This window comes from Peromyscus maniculatus, chromosome X, assembly GCF_049852395.1.
Source record: "Peromyscus maniculatus bairdii isolate BWxNUB_F1_BW_parent chromosome X, HU_Pman_BW_mat_3.1, whole genome shotgun sequence".
Taxonomy (NCBI): Eukaryota; Metazoa; Chordata; class Mammalia; order Rodentia; family Cricetidae; genus Peromyscus; species Peromyscus maniculatus.
The window spans coordinates 126086714-126105536 of NC_134875.1; the positions used below are offsets into that span (position 1 = coordinate 126086714).

The following is an 18823-nucleotide window of genomic DNA, read 5'->3' on the forward strand; positions in this document are numbered from 1 at the left end:
AAATTCTGCAAAGATAGAGAAAACAAACCTTTTCCTCACTTCCTGATTTGCCTTTATTAAGAAGAATGAAATTAGAAGAAAGGTTGGTTCCAGAATATTCAGGCTATGCCAACATCAGTCCCATTGCAACCTACTGAATGCATGTTCTGGATGGCATGTTTTCCTGCCTGACTTTCTATCCTAAATGTGCAATGAGACCAATCCTAATACCATCCTCACTTCCCTAATTCAGTAATAACAGGAAAGTAACAGTGTGCTTATAATTTCTACAATTAGAGACCAGCTTCTGGTAGGCACAAGTGGGTTTCCCAAGCTTGGGCCTTAGCCTAATTGTAGGACATTGTTACTCAGTGCTGTTCTCCAAGGGGGCTGTTGTGTTCCTGAGCCCTAAATCTTCTGGTGACAGGGCAATGCTTGGAGATTAAAGCACTTCCCTGAGCAGTTCTAATTGGCAGTCCTCCCTCCCCATCTCCCTTCCCTCCCCATCCCCTCCTCCACAAGAGTAGGTTGTACAGTATCTGATATTTCCCATTTCTCTCCTAGGCAGTCAAGCAGCTGCCAGGACTGGAGAGAAGGAAGACATTTTTAGCTGCCTGGTTTCTGGCTGCCAGGTCCAGCTGTCCTCCTGTGACACTGTCTCTGAGAAGCAAAGCCTGGTGCTGGTGTGTCAACAGTTGCTGCCTCAACTTCTCCGGGGAAAGTTTCCCTCCCCTGTGCAAGAGGAAATAGAGTCTGCTCTCAGCCTGTGTGGCAAAGATGCTAGCACAGATGTGGAAGTGTTGGGGGCCACCAGCCAGCTGAAGGACATCTTGAGACCACTGAGAACCTGCGATCCTAGATTTGCCTACCGCTACCCAGACTGCAAGTATAATGACAGGTTCTAAGCAGCTGGGACCTAACGAGCCCGGGGGGGACAATCCACAGGCTCTTTCATGTCCCTGGTTGAATTGATGCCAAATTGGAAGAAGCAATTTTAAACATTTTAAACATTGAAGTATATTCCTTTCCTAAGAAACACTCGAAACTAGTGAAAAAAACCTCTGACACTGCATAATTGACACCACTGGTTAGGACACCGTGGCAGAGTCAGGAGGTGAGCACAGGAAGACCCAGGTGTGAATGTGCCATGTCTTTGAACCTCCACTTTCTCTGTACTCTACCAGGCTTTCACAAGTTAAAGAAAACAGATGTGAGGGGCCCAGACATATAGTCGTGACCTACAAAACATGTATTCCAGAAGCACATGTCATGAGGCTGGTCTAGGTTGAAGGCAGGACTTTAGGCCACTGGAATTTAAGCTCTCATTCCTACTCTCTTGCATCTGTGAGAAGGGATGTGCCCACTCACCACCAGCTACTGAACCCTCTGAGGACCTGGGACTCCTTATGCATGTGCAGAAGTCACCTCAGGAAGTGGGAAGGAGCCAAGGATAAGAAAAGAAGGGGGACAGCTGAGGTCAATGTGTTTGCTCAGGTCCTCTAAAAGGCAAGTGTCAAAACACGATTACATGAGTTTGCTTAGAGCACATGCTTATGGGGGAGGCAAGACAGAGGGAAACAGGCAAAGGTTGACCCCCAGCAAAAGGTCGGCAATGCAAGAAAGATTGTCCGGGTGTCTACAAGACCATACACCAAAGGAGCTCCATAGCTGCCACGAATAGATCCCTTTTATTATCCCTGTGTTCTGACTAGCCAGAGTAGGCTATGGTAAGTGTGACTTCCCCTTAGCTGCAAAGACAGATTTCAGAGCACAGCAGCCTGGGGGCACCAGATAGGTTCCACTGGTAGTTGTAGCTATAGCCTGGGACTGGGGCCTGCTGTCTTCCACACCATGTGCTTCAGTGAAAGACTAAGGAGTCCTAGAAATGTCATCCAAATATGGCCTTACAAGTTATTATAAAGAAAAAAAACATTTTTTTCAAGGTCAACCAGTGGAATATATTTTCCTCAACAGTGACTTTACTGTACCTTTAAAATATTTAAATACATGGCTTATGGGTTTCTGTACATGCCTCCTTAACAATCATAAAGGGCTCTTAGACCTTTGCCTAGTCTCCCTACTAGGCCTGTATTCCTGGGGACTGTTCAGTCTACCTCCTTTCTTCTACCTCTAAATCATAACCTTGGAGGTCAGGATACCTAGCTAACAGGCCTCACTGCACACATCGGGAAACAGAGGCCCAGGGAGAAAGTGATTTGCTGAGATAATGCTGAAACCCTCCCTACCAGTTCATTCCCCTGTTGCCTTTCCCATCATTCTCAGACTCCCATCTTGGACTGTCAATTCTAATTTCATTCACATTTAAACACTATCTTATGGTATAGTGGGTGACCTTTTGATCTTGCCTTTTGACTGCTCCAGACCTTGTCCCCTGGCAACCACAACAGTGAGGATGACAGGCCAAGCTGGTGCAAGAACTGGCTTGTCATGCCTGAGAATCTTTAAAACTGATATCCTCTGGCTGGCTGTTGAGAAGGAAGTCTGATCACATCTCCTACCTGCAGTATCATGATCTGCTCTCCCTACTGACTTGCTTGCAGTATGTGTTCCTAGCCAGTCTCCTGACCAGAACCTAGGAAAGGGGCTACAGCCTTAGACTCTCCAAAGACACACATGAACATAAGACTATCCCCAGGACTCTCCAGCACACATGCCAGGGCCAGCCTCTCTCAACAGAAACATTGTTTTTCCACTGAAGACTGTGAGTGACTTTGAGTGAAGCCCCAGGGGAGTTGAAAGATGGGGTTTACAGTAACCCTCCTCTTACCCCTCTACCCTATATCTGTGGGGACAGCAAGAAGGACGGGACACATGAAGACCTCTTCTCTGGACCAGTGACCTGGGACTCTGAAGAGTGGATCTGCTGAGTCTCAGAAGGAAACAGAGCCCTAGACACCTCCTGAATCAGGACAAAGACATTTTATGTCCTCCTTGATCAAGTCCCCAGAGAGAGCAAAGAACAAAACTCCCTGAGTACCCCCAGGAGGATAGTGGGATATTTAATTTTTGTGTGAGCTAAAGCAAGCTCTATGTGTTTGTGTAACTGTGTGCACATTCACAGTGCAGGCCAAAGGAGGAAAACTAACTACTAGGCAAGGCCTAACACTTTGGAGTGGCCTGGAAATGGCTCCCCAGCTAGTGGCTTTTTGCAAGATCGGGACTCCGGTTGAGAAGTCCCTTTTCTCATACATTTTGAGGACAAAGCAGACTTGTTCTTGTCATCATGACTGAAGATCACAGACCCCTCCTAGGTGCTCTCTCCACTCCCTGCCATCTGTTTATTCTCGGCTGCTCCCTATCTGTGATAGACAGAACAGAGATGCCAGGCCTCCCTCTACAAGGAACATCTCTCTCCCCAGGGCAGGCGTGCAGTTAGCAGGCAGCACTGACCGCCAGCCCTTTAAGTTCTGCTTTGGTCACTCTGTGGCATCACTCCAGGCCACACCCATCCTGAGGCATATTCATACCTAGTCACTGGGCTTGGTGAGATGTGATGTCTCAGTCAATTTGGCCCACTTGGCTACAACTCTGATGAGTAATTTTCATTCTAAAACTCTGAGTGCATCAGACCAAGACTTTACCAGGCTTGCATCATAGTCTAACTTCCACCACCCGACCTTTTCCTCTGAATTCTTTTCACATGTGTTGACTAAACAGCTTGTGCCCATTAGTGTCCTAAATGGTAGCTCCAGAAAAGTATGTCCACATTTTAATCCCCAGAAACTGTGACAATTACCTTATATGGGAAAAGATATGGCTAAGCATCCTGGGACTTTCCAGGATTATCTAAGTAGGTCTTAAATGGCAGCCAATGTGTCCCCATATGAGGGATGGGGCACTTTTAAGAGAGAAGAAGCAGTGATGTGAAGACAGAGGTTAAGATTGGAATGAGGGCAACTATAAGCCAAGGACCTCCAGCAGTCACCAGAAGCTGGAAGAGGCAAGGAATGGATCCTCCTGCCAGATCCTCCAGAGGGAACATGGCTCTTATGCTACCCTAATATCAACTCAATAAGCCCCAAGAATGTGAGAGAATATAATTCTATTGGTTTGCACCACTTCCTTCATAGAAATTTGTTTAAATACCTGCAGGAATTCAATAGACACTTGAAAGTCTATTTGATTATCAGCTTCCCGAGAGCTCCACCTGCAATACTCATCCACAGTCTACTATGAGCAAATGAGCAAATGGAAAGTAATCCTTGAGCTAATAATGTAGTACACTGGTAGAGTATTTGCTTAGCATACTCGGGGCCCTAGTTTTAGCCCCCAATACAGCAAAAGCATGACCTGGCATGGGGAAGCATAGGATGTAACCCCATCCAGGGCTGAGGACTTCCTTCCTTCAAAGCTCTAGACATCACTGAAGACCCTGCTTAGTCCTACATTTATGCAGAACCTTTCTTGATAGGCTAGCCACCATAGCTCACTTTCTGAACCTTGTCCCTGAAACTCTGGTCCACATGTTTGTGCCTCATTTGAGTGTGGTTTCAGGAAGATCTCTGTCCTGCTTGCCCATCCAACTGGGAGCTTCCTGAGTCTGGGGGTGATGTGGGTAACTTTGTGTTCCCCATAACAAGGGAGGGCTGGACACAGAGCAGATGCTGAGAACAATGAATGCCTTCTTCAGCCCTTCCCTACATTGTTCATACATCATACTGGCTACCCATAAAATGGAACCACTTCTCAATAGGCAAGAGACAGATGAGTCAACAGTCAAGAGACTTCAATCAGAATAAAATTACCACCAGCTATTCTCTGCTCCCTGGGATTTGAGTGGAGACATTATTTTGCCAGCTTATATCAGCCACACCTTTCAGCCTGTAGGACTGGATGTATGATTTGTGGGACCCAAAGAAAAATGGAAATATGAGCTAGACCTATACAGAAACAACTAATAGTTGCAAGGTGACACAGCAAAGCTAAGCTGAAGCCCTCTACTGTGTAGGTTACAGGCTCACCAAGATTGCCCAGGGGACAGAGTGAAAACATGGATCCTCCTTACACTTGGCACTGAGTATTGCTGGCATTTGCTGAGGGGTCATTTAATCTACACACCCAAGGGGAGCAAATATAGAACAGGGGTGAAATATAATATATGCCAAAGACCTGTGAGATCAGACTCATTCAGCTGCAGTTATCAGGAGGGTATAACAACAGCCCAGCCCACAAGTCTGACTCAGCACAGGAGAATGCTTGCTTCAGGGTTTTGTTAAGTGTGGCAGTTTTTGAGCTTCTTGCCTGTGGTCTTGCAACATGTGACTTCTGCCTATAAGTGGTTTCCCTAAGTCTGAACATTTTCTCTGGTGTTGACATAAATACTTTGTTGGAGCTCAGGTCTTTGAGGAAAGTCCTGATCTCTGGGAACAGACTGGCTTGCTATCAAATCATGACTGTCCTGTTACTGTGTAACTTTTGCCATGTTATTTACGTTTTCCATGACTCACTTTCTGTGTGTACAAAATAGGGAGGAATAGCTTTACTCTTGCAGAAATATTGGCCCTCTTTAAGTGATATGATCTTTTTTTTTTTTTTGAAGGGAAAGAACAGAGGCATTCTCTATAGAGAATATAGTGACATCTTGGAGGAAATTCTGATTCCTACACAAGGAGACCCTACAATAAATACTTCTGGCTGCTGACAGTCTGACTGTGGCCATTTTTGGTGCTTCTCCCATCCAGAACCTGGGTCAGTCATGAAAGGCAGCTGAGCAGCCTCCATCTCCACCTCCCTCCCTTGCCTGGCCCTCCAGCAGGCTCAGGACGGAATCTTCCAGCAAACATGGTACAGGGAGCCTTACCAAGTCCATATATGCTCATTATGGGAAGAGAAATGAAGACATGTTGGCCCAGTGAGCACCAGCCTCCTAGCTAGTTCCTGGTGATGTGGCTCCCTATGCACTTTACCCCTGCTATTCACATACATTGGCCCAATTGAGATTACAAGAACATAGGATATTCTCTGATCAGCTTTCAGCTCTTGAAGGAATTTCCAACCATAAGAAAAGCTTGATTGTAGATGAACAGTCTTATTAAATAAGAAACACAGAGTCAAATTCAGAGTTAAAAGCCCAAGAGGTCAGAGCACTAGCTAAGAGCTAAAAACCCTTTCTTACACTTCGCTGGCGCTGCTGTCCTTCCCCTCAGCAAAGAGGCCTACTTCCTGTGTGTTTGTCCTTTTTATTGACTTTCTGTTCTGCCTTCTCATTGGTTGTAAACCCAACCACATGACCTCCTCATCACTGCCCATCTATACAGACCTCCAGATCTTCTATGGTTGGTATTGAGATTAAAGGCGTGTGTCTCCATGCTGGTGATATCCTTGAACACACAGAGATCCGCCTGTCATGTGATCAGGATTAAGAGTGTGTGCTACCACTGCCAGACTTCTGCTATGGCTTGCTGTTAGCTCTGACCCCCGGCAACTTTATTTATTAACATACAAATAAAATCACATTTCAGTACAAATAAAATACCACCATACTTGATACCCAAGCAGGGGACAACAGCATTAAGGTGAACAGAGAATGGCTTCAGGCCTGGACTGTAACCCTAGAGTCAGCGTGGCAACCCCCAGGGGAAAATTGGCTCTGGGAGCAGACATGTACCCCTTTGGATCCTGCCACAGTCAGAATATATTAAAAAATCAATATATCGAAGTTATTGTTTGCAGGAATGTTATTCATTGAAATTAAATAATAAACATATCATTTGTGATAAATAAACAATTATGCACTAGAATAGCAAAATGTTGGAAACACCATAAAGATGGTTACACAGAATAAATTACAGTGCATCCACACAATGGGGTGCCACACCCTGTACAGAAGGATGATGAAGGGCTCTATGAACTCACATGAGGAAAAGCACCATGGGCATTTATAGGAGGCTGATTTTTGTGCAGGGAAGAAGAGATATAAAACCCCATTTATATGCCTGCTCACTTGAAATACTCTAAACAGCATGCTATGAGGAATTGGAAGAAATTATATGATTGTGTGTCTCAATATATCCACAGTACAGGCTAGGAAAGATGAAGTGTGCCTGGAGGTCCATTAGGAAAATGGCAGCCTTCGTTTAGCTTCTTCATGGTAAAGGTCATTCTGTCTGCACAATGTTCATGTTGTTGTTTGTATTCAGACATGAGTACAGAGTGGCCTTGTTTTGTCTTGATCCATCTTAGTCAAAGAGGGGCCTTGTTTGATGTTGGCAATCTGAGAAATTGTTTATGTCTAAGGAGAATACAAGGGCTGTGCTGTATTGGCCAAGCCAGCTGTGGGTAACACCGAGGCTAAGACTTAACTAATCATGCCAATCCAACTCCACCCTTTAGGGTGCACATCTCCTTCTCTGTAGGACAATGGGTAGAATTCAAATAAGGTCTATAATTCAATAAATAGGACTGCTATTGATATTAATTTCTGAGTGTCAGTAAAGTTGTTGGTTAAGTGATGTGTTAGCATATGAGCAACCTGAATGAAGAGTATAAATGGATTCTGCATTCTGTTTTATATCTTTGTTATAAGTATAAAATTAGTTTAAAATGGCTTTTTGTTGTTGTTGTTTTGTTTTTTGGGTTTTTTGTTTGTTTTTGTTGTTGTTGTTGTTGTTGTTGTTTTTCGAGACAGGGTTTCTCCATGTAGTTTTGGTGTCTGTCCTGGATCTCTCTCTCTAGACCAGGCTGGCCTCAAACTCACAGAGATCCGCCTGGCTCTGCCTCCCGAGTGCTGGGATTAAAGGCATGCGCCACTGCCGCCCAGCCAAATTAGTTTAAAATGTTTTTTTTAAAAAAAAACAAAACAAAAACATTTATTAGTTAATCCTGTGGTGTGGTATGTTGTGGTGTGTGTGTGTGTGTGTGTGTGTGTGTGTGTGTGTACCACAGCATTCATGTTGATGTCGATTCTTTTCTTGTACCACGTAAAGCCTTCAGGATCAAACTCTGGTTGTCAGTCTCAGTAACAAGAACCTTTACCTTCTGAGTCATCTTGCTGGCTCAACGGGTTTTGATTTTATTTTATTATTTTACTTTATTTTATTTTTAAACTTTAGCTCATGGAGCAGAAATTAATTCAGCACCATGTAGAGAGGTTGGCTTGCATGTCAGGGTTGTGCTGTGCAAAACAAAATAAACATCTCAAGATGCCAAAGCATTATCTGTGTGACAAAATGGCCCTAACTATGAGAAACACATGAAAACTGATCTGGTATCACAAGAGGATTCAGGTCTCCCAAAGGATGGATAGTCGAAGACAGTATTAATTGAGTAGAAACATTACTGTTCCCATTTCCATTGTTACTTCCATTTCTCTCCATCTCTTTGGTCCAATCTGTTTGTGTGAATGTGTCCATCCTGGGACCAGAGCTACTTGTAACATAGATGAAGGTAGCGGAGAAGGGCCAAGATCCTTTCCTTGCTATCCACAAACAATAATGCTCTTTGGAGGGCAGCTGCCAAACACAGTTTAATCCATCCCCTACCCTGCCATCACCACTGTCATCCTTTAGCCAAATCCCTTTGCATCTTGCCTGTACCTGTAACAACTCTCTGAAAAGAAAATCACTCTTTAAGCGGAATTGTGCCAAAAGTAAGTCAGTAGTATTTGGCTTGTCAAAATAACAAGCATTTTAATATGTTATTTTTTAATGATCCTACCCAGAGCAGGCAAAATTTCAGGAAAAGAGTCAAGTCATGGAAACTTTGTAAGAACATAATCCTATTGAAATGCAATTTGGCAAAGTTCATCAAGAGCCTTAAAAGGGGAGTAGTGGGGAGAGGTGGGAAAAAAGGAGCCTAAAAAGGGATGGCACACTCTACCCAGTAATTCCACTTCTGGGATGTTATCCAAAGGAAGTCATCCAGAATGCAGAGAGATGTGTATGCAGACCGGCTGCAAAAATCATGTATTGAACATTCATGACCTCCACTGAATGAGAATAAGTGGTATTTTTAATAGGTCTAAACTATAAAACAGGATAACATGCAAGAGGAGAAAACAGAATGACAATTTTGGGAACCCAAAAGCCAATAATTTAGGACCAAAAGAACAGGATCCTAAATTGGCAGCAAAGAATGTGAGAACCAGCTCAATTCATACCACAAAACCCTTCCCTCCAAAAGTTTGAAACTGACAACATCAGATTGCATCAGAAATGAGGCCTAAGAGGTGGCTGAAGTCTGTATAAGGCCTCTTTTTAGAAGCAGTTGGATCTCTGCCCTATTTCCCAGCTTTGAGATCCAAAGTTAAGGCCCTCGAAGATCAACAAAAAAATAAGACACTCCTTCTCTAGACAATGTGCGTGCAGAAAGGGCCTGAAAGCTTGTGTTCATGAAGACTGTAAATTCCCCACCCTCTCCCATACCTACAGGCTAGAGAATAAATGAGTGATCCCTGCTACCGGGACCTCATGGAAGAGACTGACATCAGAAACTCCTCAAATAACCCACTCACCAGGTCCCCACCAGAAGGTCACTTCCTACAAACCCCATGTGCTGTCCAGAGCACTCAGTCATCTTTTTCAGTTCCCTGCTCCTTTTGTTTTCTTTCTGGTTTTGAGTCCCAACATTATTTTGAAATGACCTCAAGCCTTCAGAAAAGCTGATACAAAAGTCCAAATACCTCCCATGTACCCTGCATCTGCACTGCTGGCCATTTGCTTTCTTCCCCATGCCTGCTTTATCATGCCTCCCACCCCCCTCTTCACCTGTCTCCTTCCCTGGATGGCCCTGATGCCTTCTGCTCTGCCTCTTCTATCCCTACTGTTTTCTGAGCTATTTTGGAGCAACCACACATGTGCCCCTACATGCTTGAGTCCATTTCCTAAAAGCAAAGGCTTCTATAACCACAATTTGAGGACCCAGACCAGAACAGTATTACTGAAAAACTGCTAGCCAACTCCAGCACGTCTTCAAATTTTGTCAATTTCCCCAAAACTGCCCTTCAAACAAATTTGTTTTTTCCTTTCCCAGGACCCAACCTTGGACCACCCATTACACACAGCTGTTATATGACTCTGGTCTCCTTTAACTTGAAATGATTGCTCCACCTATGTATGTGTTTCATCACTTTGATGCCTTTAAAGTGGAAGGGCTGCTTGTAGAATGTCATTCAATTGGGTTTGTTTGATTCAATTTGGAGTAAGAATGCCTCAGAAATGACACTGCAATTTCTTCACTGCTTCCTATCAGATGGCATATGAGGGCAGTTTATCTTTTTTTTTCCTTAATCATTTTTTATTAAGAAAAATTTTTCATTCATTTTACACACCAACCAAAGATCCCCCTTTTCCCTTCTCCTGCCCCCCAGCCTCCCCTTCCAACCCATCCCCCACTCCCTCCCCACAAGAAGGCAAGGCCTCCCATGGGGAGGCACATTCAGTAGAGGCAAGTACAAGCCATTCTCCCTGCCTCAAGGCTGCATGAGGTGTCCCATCATAGGTAGTGGGCTCCACAAAGCCCGCTCCTGCACCAGGGATGGATTCTGATCCTACCACCAGGGAGCCTTCCAATCAGATCAAGCTACACAACTGTCTGACCATGAGGACGTTTATCTTATTATTGGCGATGTTGATGTGTTTAAGGTGATGTGTACTTGCAAACATCTACTGTAACTGAAGAGGTAATACTTGGAAATTATCAAAATATTCTCTGTTCCTCAAACTTTCACCTACTAACTTTGGTATCCATTGATAATTCTTATCTGAGTCAACTGTTAGTTGACTTTTCAAATTCTATTATTCATTTTACATTGATTAGTTACAATTCTAGTGTGAAAATAACTTTCCCCCTGCTTACTATTTATGCATCTATATATGTATGAATTAGTGAATTCATATTCAATGGGTTATAATTTGATTTGATTTGTTTTAATGCTTAAATTTTTCCAAGAGGTGGTGATCGGGTTGCCAGGAACACTAGACACCAGAAGACGATGACTTCAAGTTTCTTTTGTTGTTGTTGTTGTTTGTTTGTTTGTGTTTTGTTTTGTTTTGTTTTGTTTTTTGGTTTTTTGAGACAGGGTTTCTCTGTGTAGCTTTGTGCCTTTCCTGGAACTCACTTGGTAGACCAGGCTGGCCTCGAACTCACAGAGATCCTCCTGGCTCTGCCTCCCGAGTGCTGGGATTAAAGGCGTGCGCCGCCGCCGCCGCCGCCGCCGCCGCCGCCGCCGCCGCCGCCGCCGCCGCCGCCGCCACCACCACCCGGCGACTTCAAGTTTCTAAAGGAAAATTATTTCCAACCTTGAAGAATCAGTTATATATCTATTCAAGCTATCCAAAATATTTCCAGATATTCAAGGTCTGAGGTTTTTCTTCTTAAGTGCCCTGTCTTAGGAAACTATCAGCGGATGTGTTTGGCTAGTAGAGCACAGGTTGTGATGAAGGAGATACGGGTTGTAGGAAACCAGAGAGCTGGCATGCAGATGGGCAAGGATCCCAGGACACTAGTAAGGTAGTTCCTAGAGTCTTCTCTGCATAAGGCATGGACACACCCAGAGGGCCAGGTCAAACTAACTCAAAAGATATTCCTTCAGACAGGAAACACAAACCCAGTGTGTCTACTGATTCCAAGAAACTTACTCTGGTAAAGAATTTCGATTTAAATTAAAAGTAAATACAGCTTAAAAATGCAAGCAAAGGCATTAACACCACAATTAACTTTTGAGCAAAAAGTTATACAAAAAATTAAAAATAGGTATTGTATACCTAATGGCTGAACTTCAGTGGTATTTATGCAGCCATAAAGCTTCAGACACAAAATATTTATTTAACTGAGGTAATGGTATAATCTATATTGGGGATATTGCAAAGATCTTTATGAGAGGAGTGGGCCAAGGAGAAGATAATAAAATGAAATGAACCTTCATTTATCATAATAGAATTTCAAAAAGAAAATGCTGACAGCAGAGAAAATCAACAAGTTTCCATTCAAACCTGTTATTTAAAGAAGTGTAGTAAGTAGGCAAAAGAACTAGCTAAAAGCCTGTGTGGCAAGGCAAAGGGAGGGGGCAGCTGGTTTTCATAACCAACTCTGCAGTGCTACATAATTCCAGACATATACTGTTTTTAGAATTGCAACACTAACAATTTAACTGAAACTGAAAGAAATGGAACATGCATGCATTAAAATGATAATCATGCCATTATACTTAATTACCATATAAAGCAACAGGTTCCACATGGCATTTTCATACATACTCTGTTTTGGTTGATATCACGTATCATTTTAAATAGCAGAGTTGTTTCAGCTCAAACGAATAGGGAAATAGCTCAAGAATTTGGATTGCATCCACACAATTATATATGCAACTAAACTGAAATGTTGCTAGAGAGAGATTATGCCACAAGAAAACACTTCTGAACCAATGCTAAGTGAAACTAGCATGTCACAAAATACTCCATATCTGTTCAGTACTTTAGATTTTTCTGTCTTGAGTTGGAGTTTTTGTTTTTAAATAAAAATTTACATAGGAAGAATAGAAATAGAGATAAAGTATTGCCAGTAGTTGTATTCAGAATATCCAAAATTATTTCCACTTTTCTGTCTTTAACAAGTGTTGATTTGGAACTTCAAAAATATTTCCAGGACTGTAAAGTGGTTAAGAACACTGGCAGCTCACAACCATCTGTAACTCCAGTTCCATGAGATCCAACATTCTCTCCTGGCCTCCTTGGACACTGCATGCAGCTGGTGCACAGACATACTTGCAAGCAAAACATTCATACACATAAAACAAAAATAAACAGTTGAGCATGGTGGTGAATGCCTTTGATCCTAGCATTTGGGAGGCAGAGGCAGGTTGGTCTTTGAGTTCAAGGCCAGCCTGGTCTACAGAAAAGTTCCAGATGAACTCTAGGATGGCCAGAGCTATGTAAAAAAAAAAAAAACTAAATAAATAAGTAAATATTTTTAAATTTTTCAATAATATTGATGTATTCGTCATTGTAGAAATTTTGAAAAATATTAATACAGACTAAGCAGAAAATAAAATTAATCCAGATGAAAACTGCAGATAATTTTAAAATATGGGATTGTCTCGGTGATAGCATGAAGAGTAGCCATGATTGTCAGAGGTGCCAAGATAACCATTAACTTTAAACTGTTTCAACCTGATGTAACAGTCTTGCATGCCTTCCTGGTGCTAAATGTATAACAAAGTATTTGAAGTATAGTTGCTGTAGCCTGCTTCTATAATCCCAGGTTGAGGTTGAAGTTGAGGCAAGGATTACATTAAAATTACATCTTTAAAATCAGTTTGGAACACAGGGCAAGATCTGAAAACAAAACGAAACCAAAAAAGTGAAGCAATTTCCATGTTTATTTTCAAGCCGCAGGAATTAAAATACACATGGGGGCGCTGGAGAAAAGGCTAAGGAGCCAAGATAACTTGCTGCTCTTGCAGAGGCCTGGAGTTCAGTTCTGAGCACCCATGCTCACATCCACCTGTAACTCCAGCTCTGGGAGATCCAATGTTCTTTTTCAGTCTCAGCACCAGCCTGCATGTGCACATACCCATACGCAGACACAGACAAACAGATAAATAAATAAAATAAAAATACCAATGCAAAATTTAAGAAAAGTTGGAAAAATTGTTTTCCTATTTCTCATTCCTTTTGTTTCAGTTCTAAATCTGGGGCATGATTTCCCTAAGTTTCTGCTTAACAGTGTGTGTGTGGAGAACCAAAGCTTACAGTTCCTTTATGTATTTTGAGGGAACAGACCTGATAATAGTCATACGTTTTATCTGGTTTGCATGTGCTTGCTATTTGGTTTTTGTTATATTAAGGTTAATTGTCCACCCAGATGTCACCTGTAGTAAGAGAGAAGGAAGGAAAGAAAGGGAGGGAAAACCCCACACTACTAGGAGCAGAGGAATCAAAGAGAACCAAAGGCAACCCTGGCCTGAGAGAAAGACATGGAACGAAGGAGCTATGAAAATACAGCTCAGAGGACTTGAGGTACAGCTCCAGGGCAGAGCACTTCCTAATGTGCATCACATCCAGTTAGATTCCTAGCACTGTAGAAAGAGGAAGGGTGGGGGGAGGAAAGGGGCAGGGAGTTGAGAGAGAGGGATGGAGGGGACACTCAAGGTAAGGCAACAGTGTTAGTGGGAATGAGGGGGGTGGAGATAGAAAGGAGGCAGAGAGAGCACGACCCTGCACTCCCAGTCATTTCTTTCCTATTCTGTGCTTCAGAAAGTGAGAAGAGGCAAGTTCTGCATCCGGTGTGGAACTCAGCTAGGGCTTTCTGAGATACTCTTCTCTTCATTAAAGCAGACTTTGGCATTGAACTATTACTTCTTTATTTTTTTTTTAAGTTGCCATTTTCTTTCCTGCTTGGCAGCCAGTCTGTGGGATTAGTGCCCACTCTGTTGTGCTATGGAAATTGTTTCAGCTCACTCTGCACTGCTCCTGAAGCAGCTGCCAGGAGGTTAAGAAGCTGAAATGGGCCTGGCAAAAGCTCATGTCATTTCTACAGAATTATCCGTCTTCCCAGAAAGGCTTTAATAACTGGTTCTGGAGGGTGAGGAGCCTGTGTGCTGGTAGAGACAATCCCTGTCTCAAGAGTAAGCCATGGCTCCCTCCCCCAATCTTGGGCCAACTCTACAGTAGGCACCAGCAGAGAGCAACCAGGCAGGGCCTCTGGGCTACAACACTGATTCCCTTTCCAGGGTGCCACACAGCAGCTGCCTTCCTCCCCTCAGCTTAGCACACACTGCCTATTCAACAGATCCTACTACCGTTCCTTTGTGCTTTGTTGGGCATATTGATGGCTTCATTTCCCACTTTCCACTCCTGTTCTTTGGTTTTCTTTCCTTCTTTTTTCCTTTGAGCTGCAGTATAAGAGCATTTTAAAAAACATACATCTTCAGTGTATTGTCAGCCTGATGAAGTGCCCCCTCACCCCATCTCTCTGTTTTTCTCTGTCCCTCCCTCTCCCTCTCTCTTTCTCTCTTTCATGTGCGTGCGCGCGCGCGCGTGCACGCGCACACACACACACACAAGTATCATCAAGATGTAAAGCATTGTCTTTTTTCAAGAAATGTCAGGCAGGCCTGGTAGCACAGACCTATAATACTAGCTACTCACGAGGCTTGGGCAGAAGTTCAAAGCCTTCCAGGACTGCATAGCAAATTCAAGGTCAACTCTGGCAATTTAGTGAGACACTGACTCAAAATAAAATGTAAAAAAAAAAAAAAAAAAAAAAGAGTCCCCGGGGTGTAGCTCAGCAGTAGAGTAGTTACCTAACATGTGGAAGGCCCTACATTCAATCCCAAATATCCCACACACAAAACAGTTCTGTGTACAATTTCCAGTGGACACCATGCCTCACAACAAAAGCAATCATAACTTTGGATTCCCTCATCACAGATTACATTTTCCTGTTTATTGTTTGTTTTCTGGGTTTGTTTTTTTCAGACAAGATCTCAATATGTAGTGTAGACTGGCCTCCAACTTGCAATGCTCCTGCCTCACTCTTCCAAATGCTAAGATTATAAACATAAGCAACTATAGCTAGGCATAATTTTTACATGTTCCTGAGCTTCATGTAAATGACATTGTTTAGTATGTCCTTTGAGGGCTCTAGCTCTTTGACTCAGAATGTTTTTGAGATTTGTCTACAATGAGTATCTATAGTTCATTTCTTTCTATTGCTGAGTAGAATTCTGCTGTATAGAGATCATATGGGATTGAGTCATTCTTTGAGGGACATTTGGGTTGCTGCCAGTTTGGAGATATATGATTAAAGCTGTAATGAATGTTGTCGTGCAAGTCTTTGGCATACATACACTTTTTTATGATACTAAGCAATCCATTCTCCTGAGCAACACAAGGGCAGTAAAATCTGTGTTCAAGACCATTGTCTATTTAGCACACACCTATAATCCCAGCACTCAGGAAAATCAGAAGTTCAAAGCCACTCTTGGTTATAAAGTAAATGTAAGGCTAGCTTCCGCTACATGACACTCTTTTTCAATACAAAAATTAGGTAAAATAGCAACAGGACAATGCAGAGTGTGTGCACACATATGTGTGTTTGCGGGGAGGTGAGTGGGGGGAGCAATCTCCCCAGAGCCTGAGGTCACTGATAGATTTAGAGTCAAAGAAACTGCTTCATTTTGCCTCAGTCAAGTAAGTTGGCCAATGCTTCTACTAGTTTTGAGGCGTGGTGGCTATTCTTGGTTGTCAATTTGGCTACATCTATAATCAACTAAAATTCTGGGCAGTCTGAGGGAAATTTTCTTGACAGGATCATTTGAGGTGGAAAGACCCACCCTAAATCTGGACCACACCTTCTGATGACAACCCACATAAAAGGACATGAAAAAAGGAAGCTTTTGCTTTTTGCCCGCTTGCTCTCACTTTGGCAGGCGAATTCATCTATCCTGTTGTTTGGACATTCCTTCCCTGGTGTTAGACCCTACTGCTTCAGGATTCCAATGCAGACTGAAGATTGGCAGCTCTCTAGGAATTCCCTGAGTGCCTAGCATACACTCTGGGGACAATCTGTTTCTGGATCCTGGATTCTCTCCATTTTAATCTATCTTTGAAAAGATACTTTATTCATTAATTGCCAGACTGCCCCCTAATTTTTGTATAACTAACATCATTTATTATAATGAAAAATAAGTAAAAGATACATTTTAGTTCTACATTTGCATTTTAAAAAATGTAGCACATAAGAATGGAAGCACCATCCAAACAGAACCTCATGAAAGCCATCTATGATTAGAAAACTGAAAATAAAAGTCATGCACTTGAGTGTTAGGATGTCTTTTATGTTGTATTCGTTTTATGGCCTGTTTTGACCCCCCCCCCAGAATTATAGAAAAAAAATAAAAGATGTGTAAAGAGTTTCAGTATCTAATACAATGTTTTGTTATAGCTATATGTTGTGAGATTATTGGCACAAGTAAGCTAATTAACATATCCATCTCTTCATATATTTTTTGTTTGTGATGCAGATAGTTATGATTCAGTCTCTTAGAAAATTTCAACTGTACAAGATAATACAGTACTTTTAACTGTCACCATGCTGTACCTTAGATTTCCAAAACGTCTTCATCCTGTGTAACTCTATAGCCTTTCATTACCATCTTCCCATGGTAGTCCCCTAAGTACCATTTGTCTGTGATCTTAAGAATAAACTCAGCTAAGTAACCCAGACTAAGAAAGACATAAATTTCACATTCTGTCACATATGTGGATCCTAGCATGCAATGTTTATGAGTATGTATATAAGTTGATGAGTGTGAGTGTAGGCTACAAAATTAGAAAAAAAGACCACAAGAAGGGGAAAGGAGGAGATGTAAAAAGACTGGGGGTAGGGGGCAATAGAACACATGTGATGTAAAAGAATAAAGGATGCTATGGTAAGTAGAAGGGCAAAAGAGGGGGTGAGAAGACATGGGGAAGAGAATTAATAAAAGTTATTTTGCTTGAAAATGCCATAATGAAACCTAACACTGTACATGCTAATAAAAAATTTAAATGAAAAAATAAATTAAAAAGCTCAGCTAGGTTTGGTGGTACACACATAATCCTAGCACTTAGGAAGCAGAGGCAGGAGAATCCACATTTGGAGGCCAGCCTGGGCTATATAGTGAGTACTACTAGGTCAGGCAAGATTTTATCTCAAAAATTAAAAACTAAAACCAAAAATCCAAATACTGTTTTTGCTGTTCAAAGACAGCCTGCAGAATTCTGTGCACAATAAACAAATTAATCTATGAGTGGTAAAGCACAGGATTAGTAAGCATAAGACCCTGAGTTTATTTTCCAAGATCTCTAAACAAAATAAGACAGTATAGCTGATACAAGTTTAAGTTAATTGTCAATGTTGTGTCAAATTGATGAGATCAAGAATCACATAGAAAATAGGCCTTTGGGCATGTCTGTGGGGAATTATCTTGAGCAGGCTGAGGTAGGAAGATCTACCTACTCTGAGTAGCATCATTCCTGGTGGATCCTGGATTATACAAAAGTGGAAAAAGTAAGCTGAGCACAAGTATGCATCACTACCTACTTCCTAACTGTGGATACAATATGACCAACTGCTTCAAGCTCCTGCTAATGTGACTTTCTTGACATGATAGACTATACTCAAACTGTATAAATGAGCCAGAATAAACCCTTTCTCTATTAAATTATTTTTGTATTTTATATGAACATCAGAAAAATAACTAAAAAACTAGTTTTAGAACTGCAAAACAATGAATATATAGCATTGTGAAAGTATTAGCCAGCATAATAAAACAAAACACTGAAGTGTTTGTCTAATTATTCTTTATCAATAAAAACTTGGGAATCAGATATTAGGGTAAGAACCTTAAATGGTCAGAGAAGCAGCAGAGAAGCAACCAGTGATCTCTCTCTCTCTCTCTCTCTCTCTCTCTCTCTCTCTCTCTCTCTCTCTCTCCCTCATTCCTTGATCTGAAAGGGCTGGGACTCTATCTCTGTCCTGCCCTACTACTTCCTGTGTGTCTCTATCTGTCCTCGGTCCTCCAAAACCTCTATGGCTAATTTTCATCACCTACAAGTTAGCTCCACCCTCTAATTCAAAGCAAACTTTATTGGCAGTCTCAGCCTCTCTGAGATCTGCTGCATATGACATTTGAAATATTTTAAGTTTTCTGCAGTGAACTGTAACCATTCTTAACAGCAACCTTTGAAATCTCCAAAAGGATGTTGGAGCCCCACAATTAAGATTCCACCTAGATTGTACTAATGCCATTAATCTGACAAATGTAACACAAATTTTAAAAAGTCTCATTACTAAAAAAAAAATATGGAACCAGATATTGGGGTGAATGCTGGAAGATCAG

General features: G+C 42.0%; 1 protein-coding gene across 2 annotated transcripts in view; it reads left to right on the forward strand.

Annotated features, from left to right (window-relative positions):
- The window catches only part of Dipk2b (divergent protein kinase domain 2B), a 66681-nt gene extending 50924 nt beyond the window's left edge, over positions 1 to 15757 (forward strand). The window contains exons 5-6 of one of the 2 annotated variants that reach the window (XR_006068048.2): positions 544 to 1093; positions 5540 to 15757. Coding sequence is in view for 1 of the 2 variants with exons in the window: in XM_006993933.4 (XP_006993995.1) it covers positions 544 to 884 (341 nt within the window). In the remaining variant the exon portion in view is untranslated. Of the gene's footprint in view, positions 1 to 543 lie in introns of both variants that reach the window. The other variant, XM_006993933.4, reaches the window with a different exon arrangement.
- The last annotated feature ends 3066 nt before the right edge of the window (positions 15758 to 18823 follow it).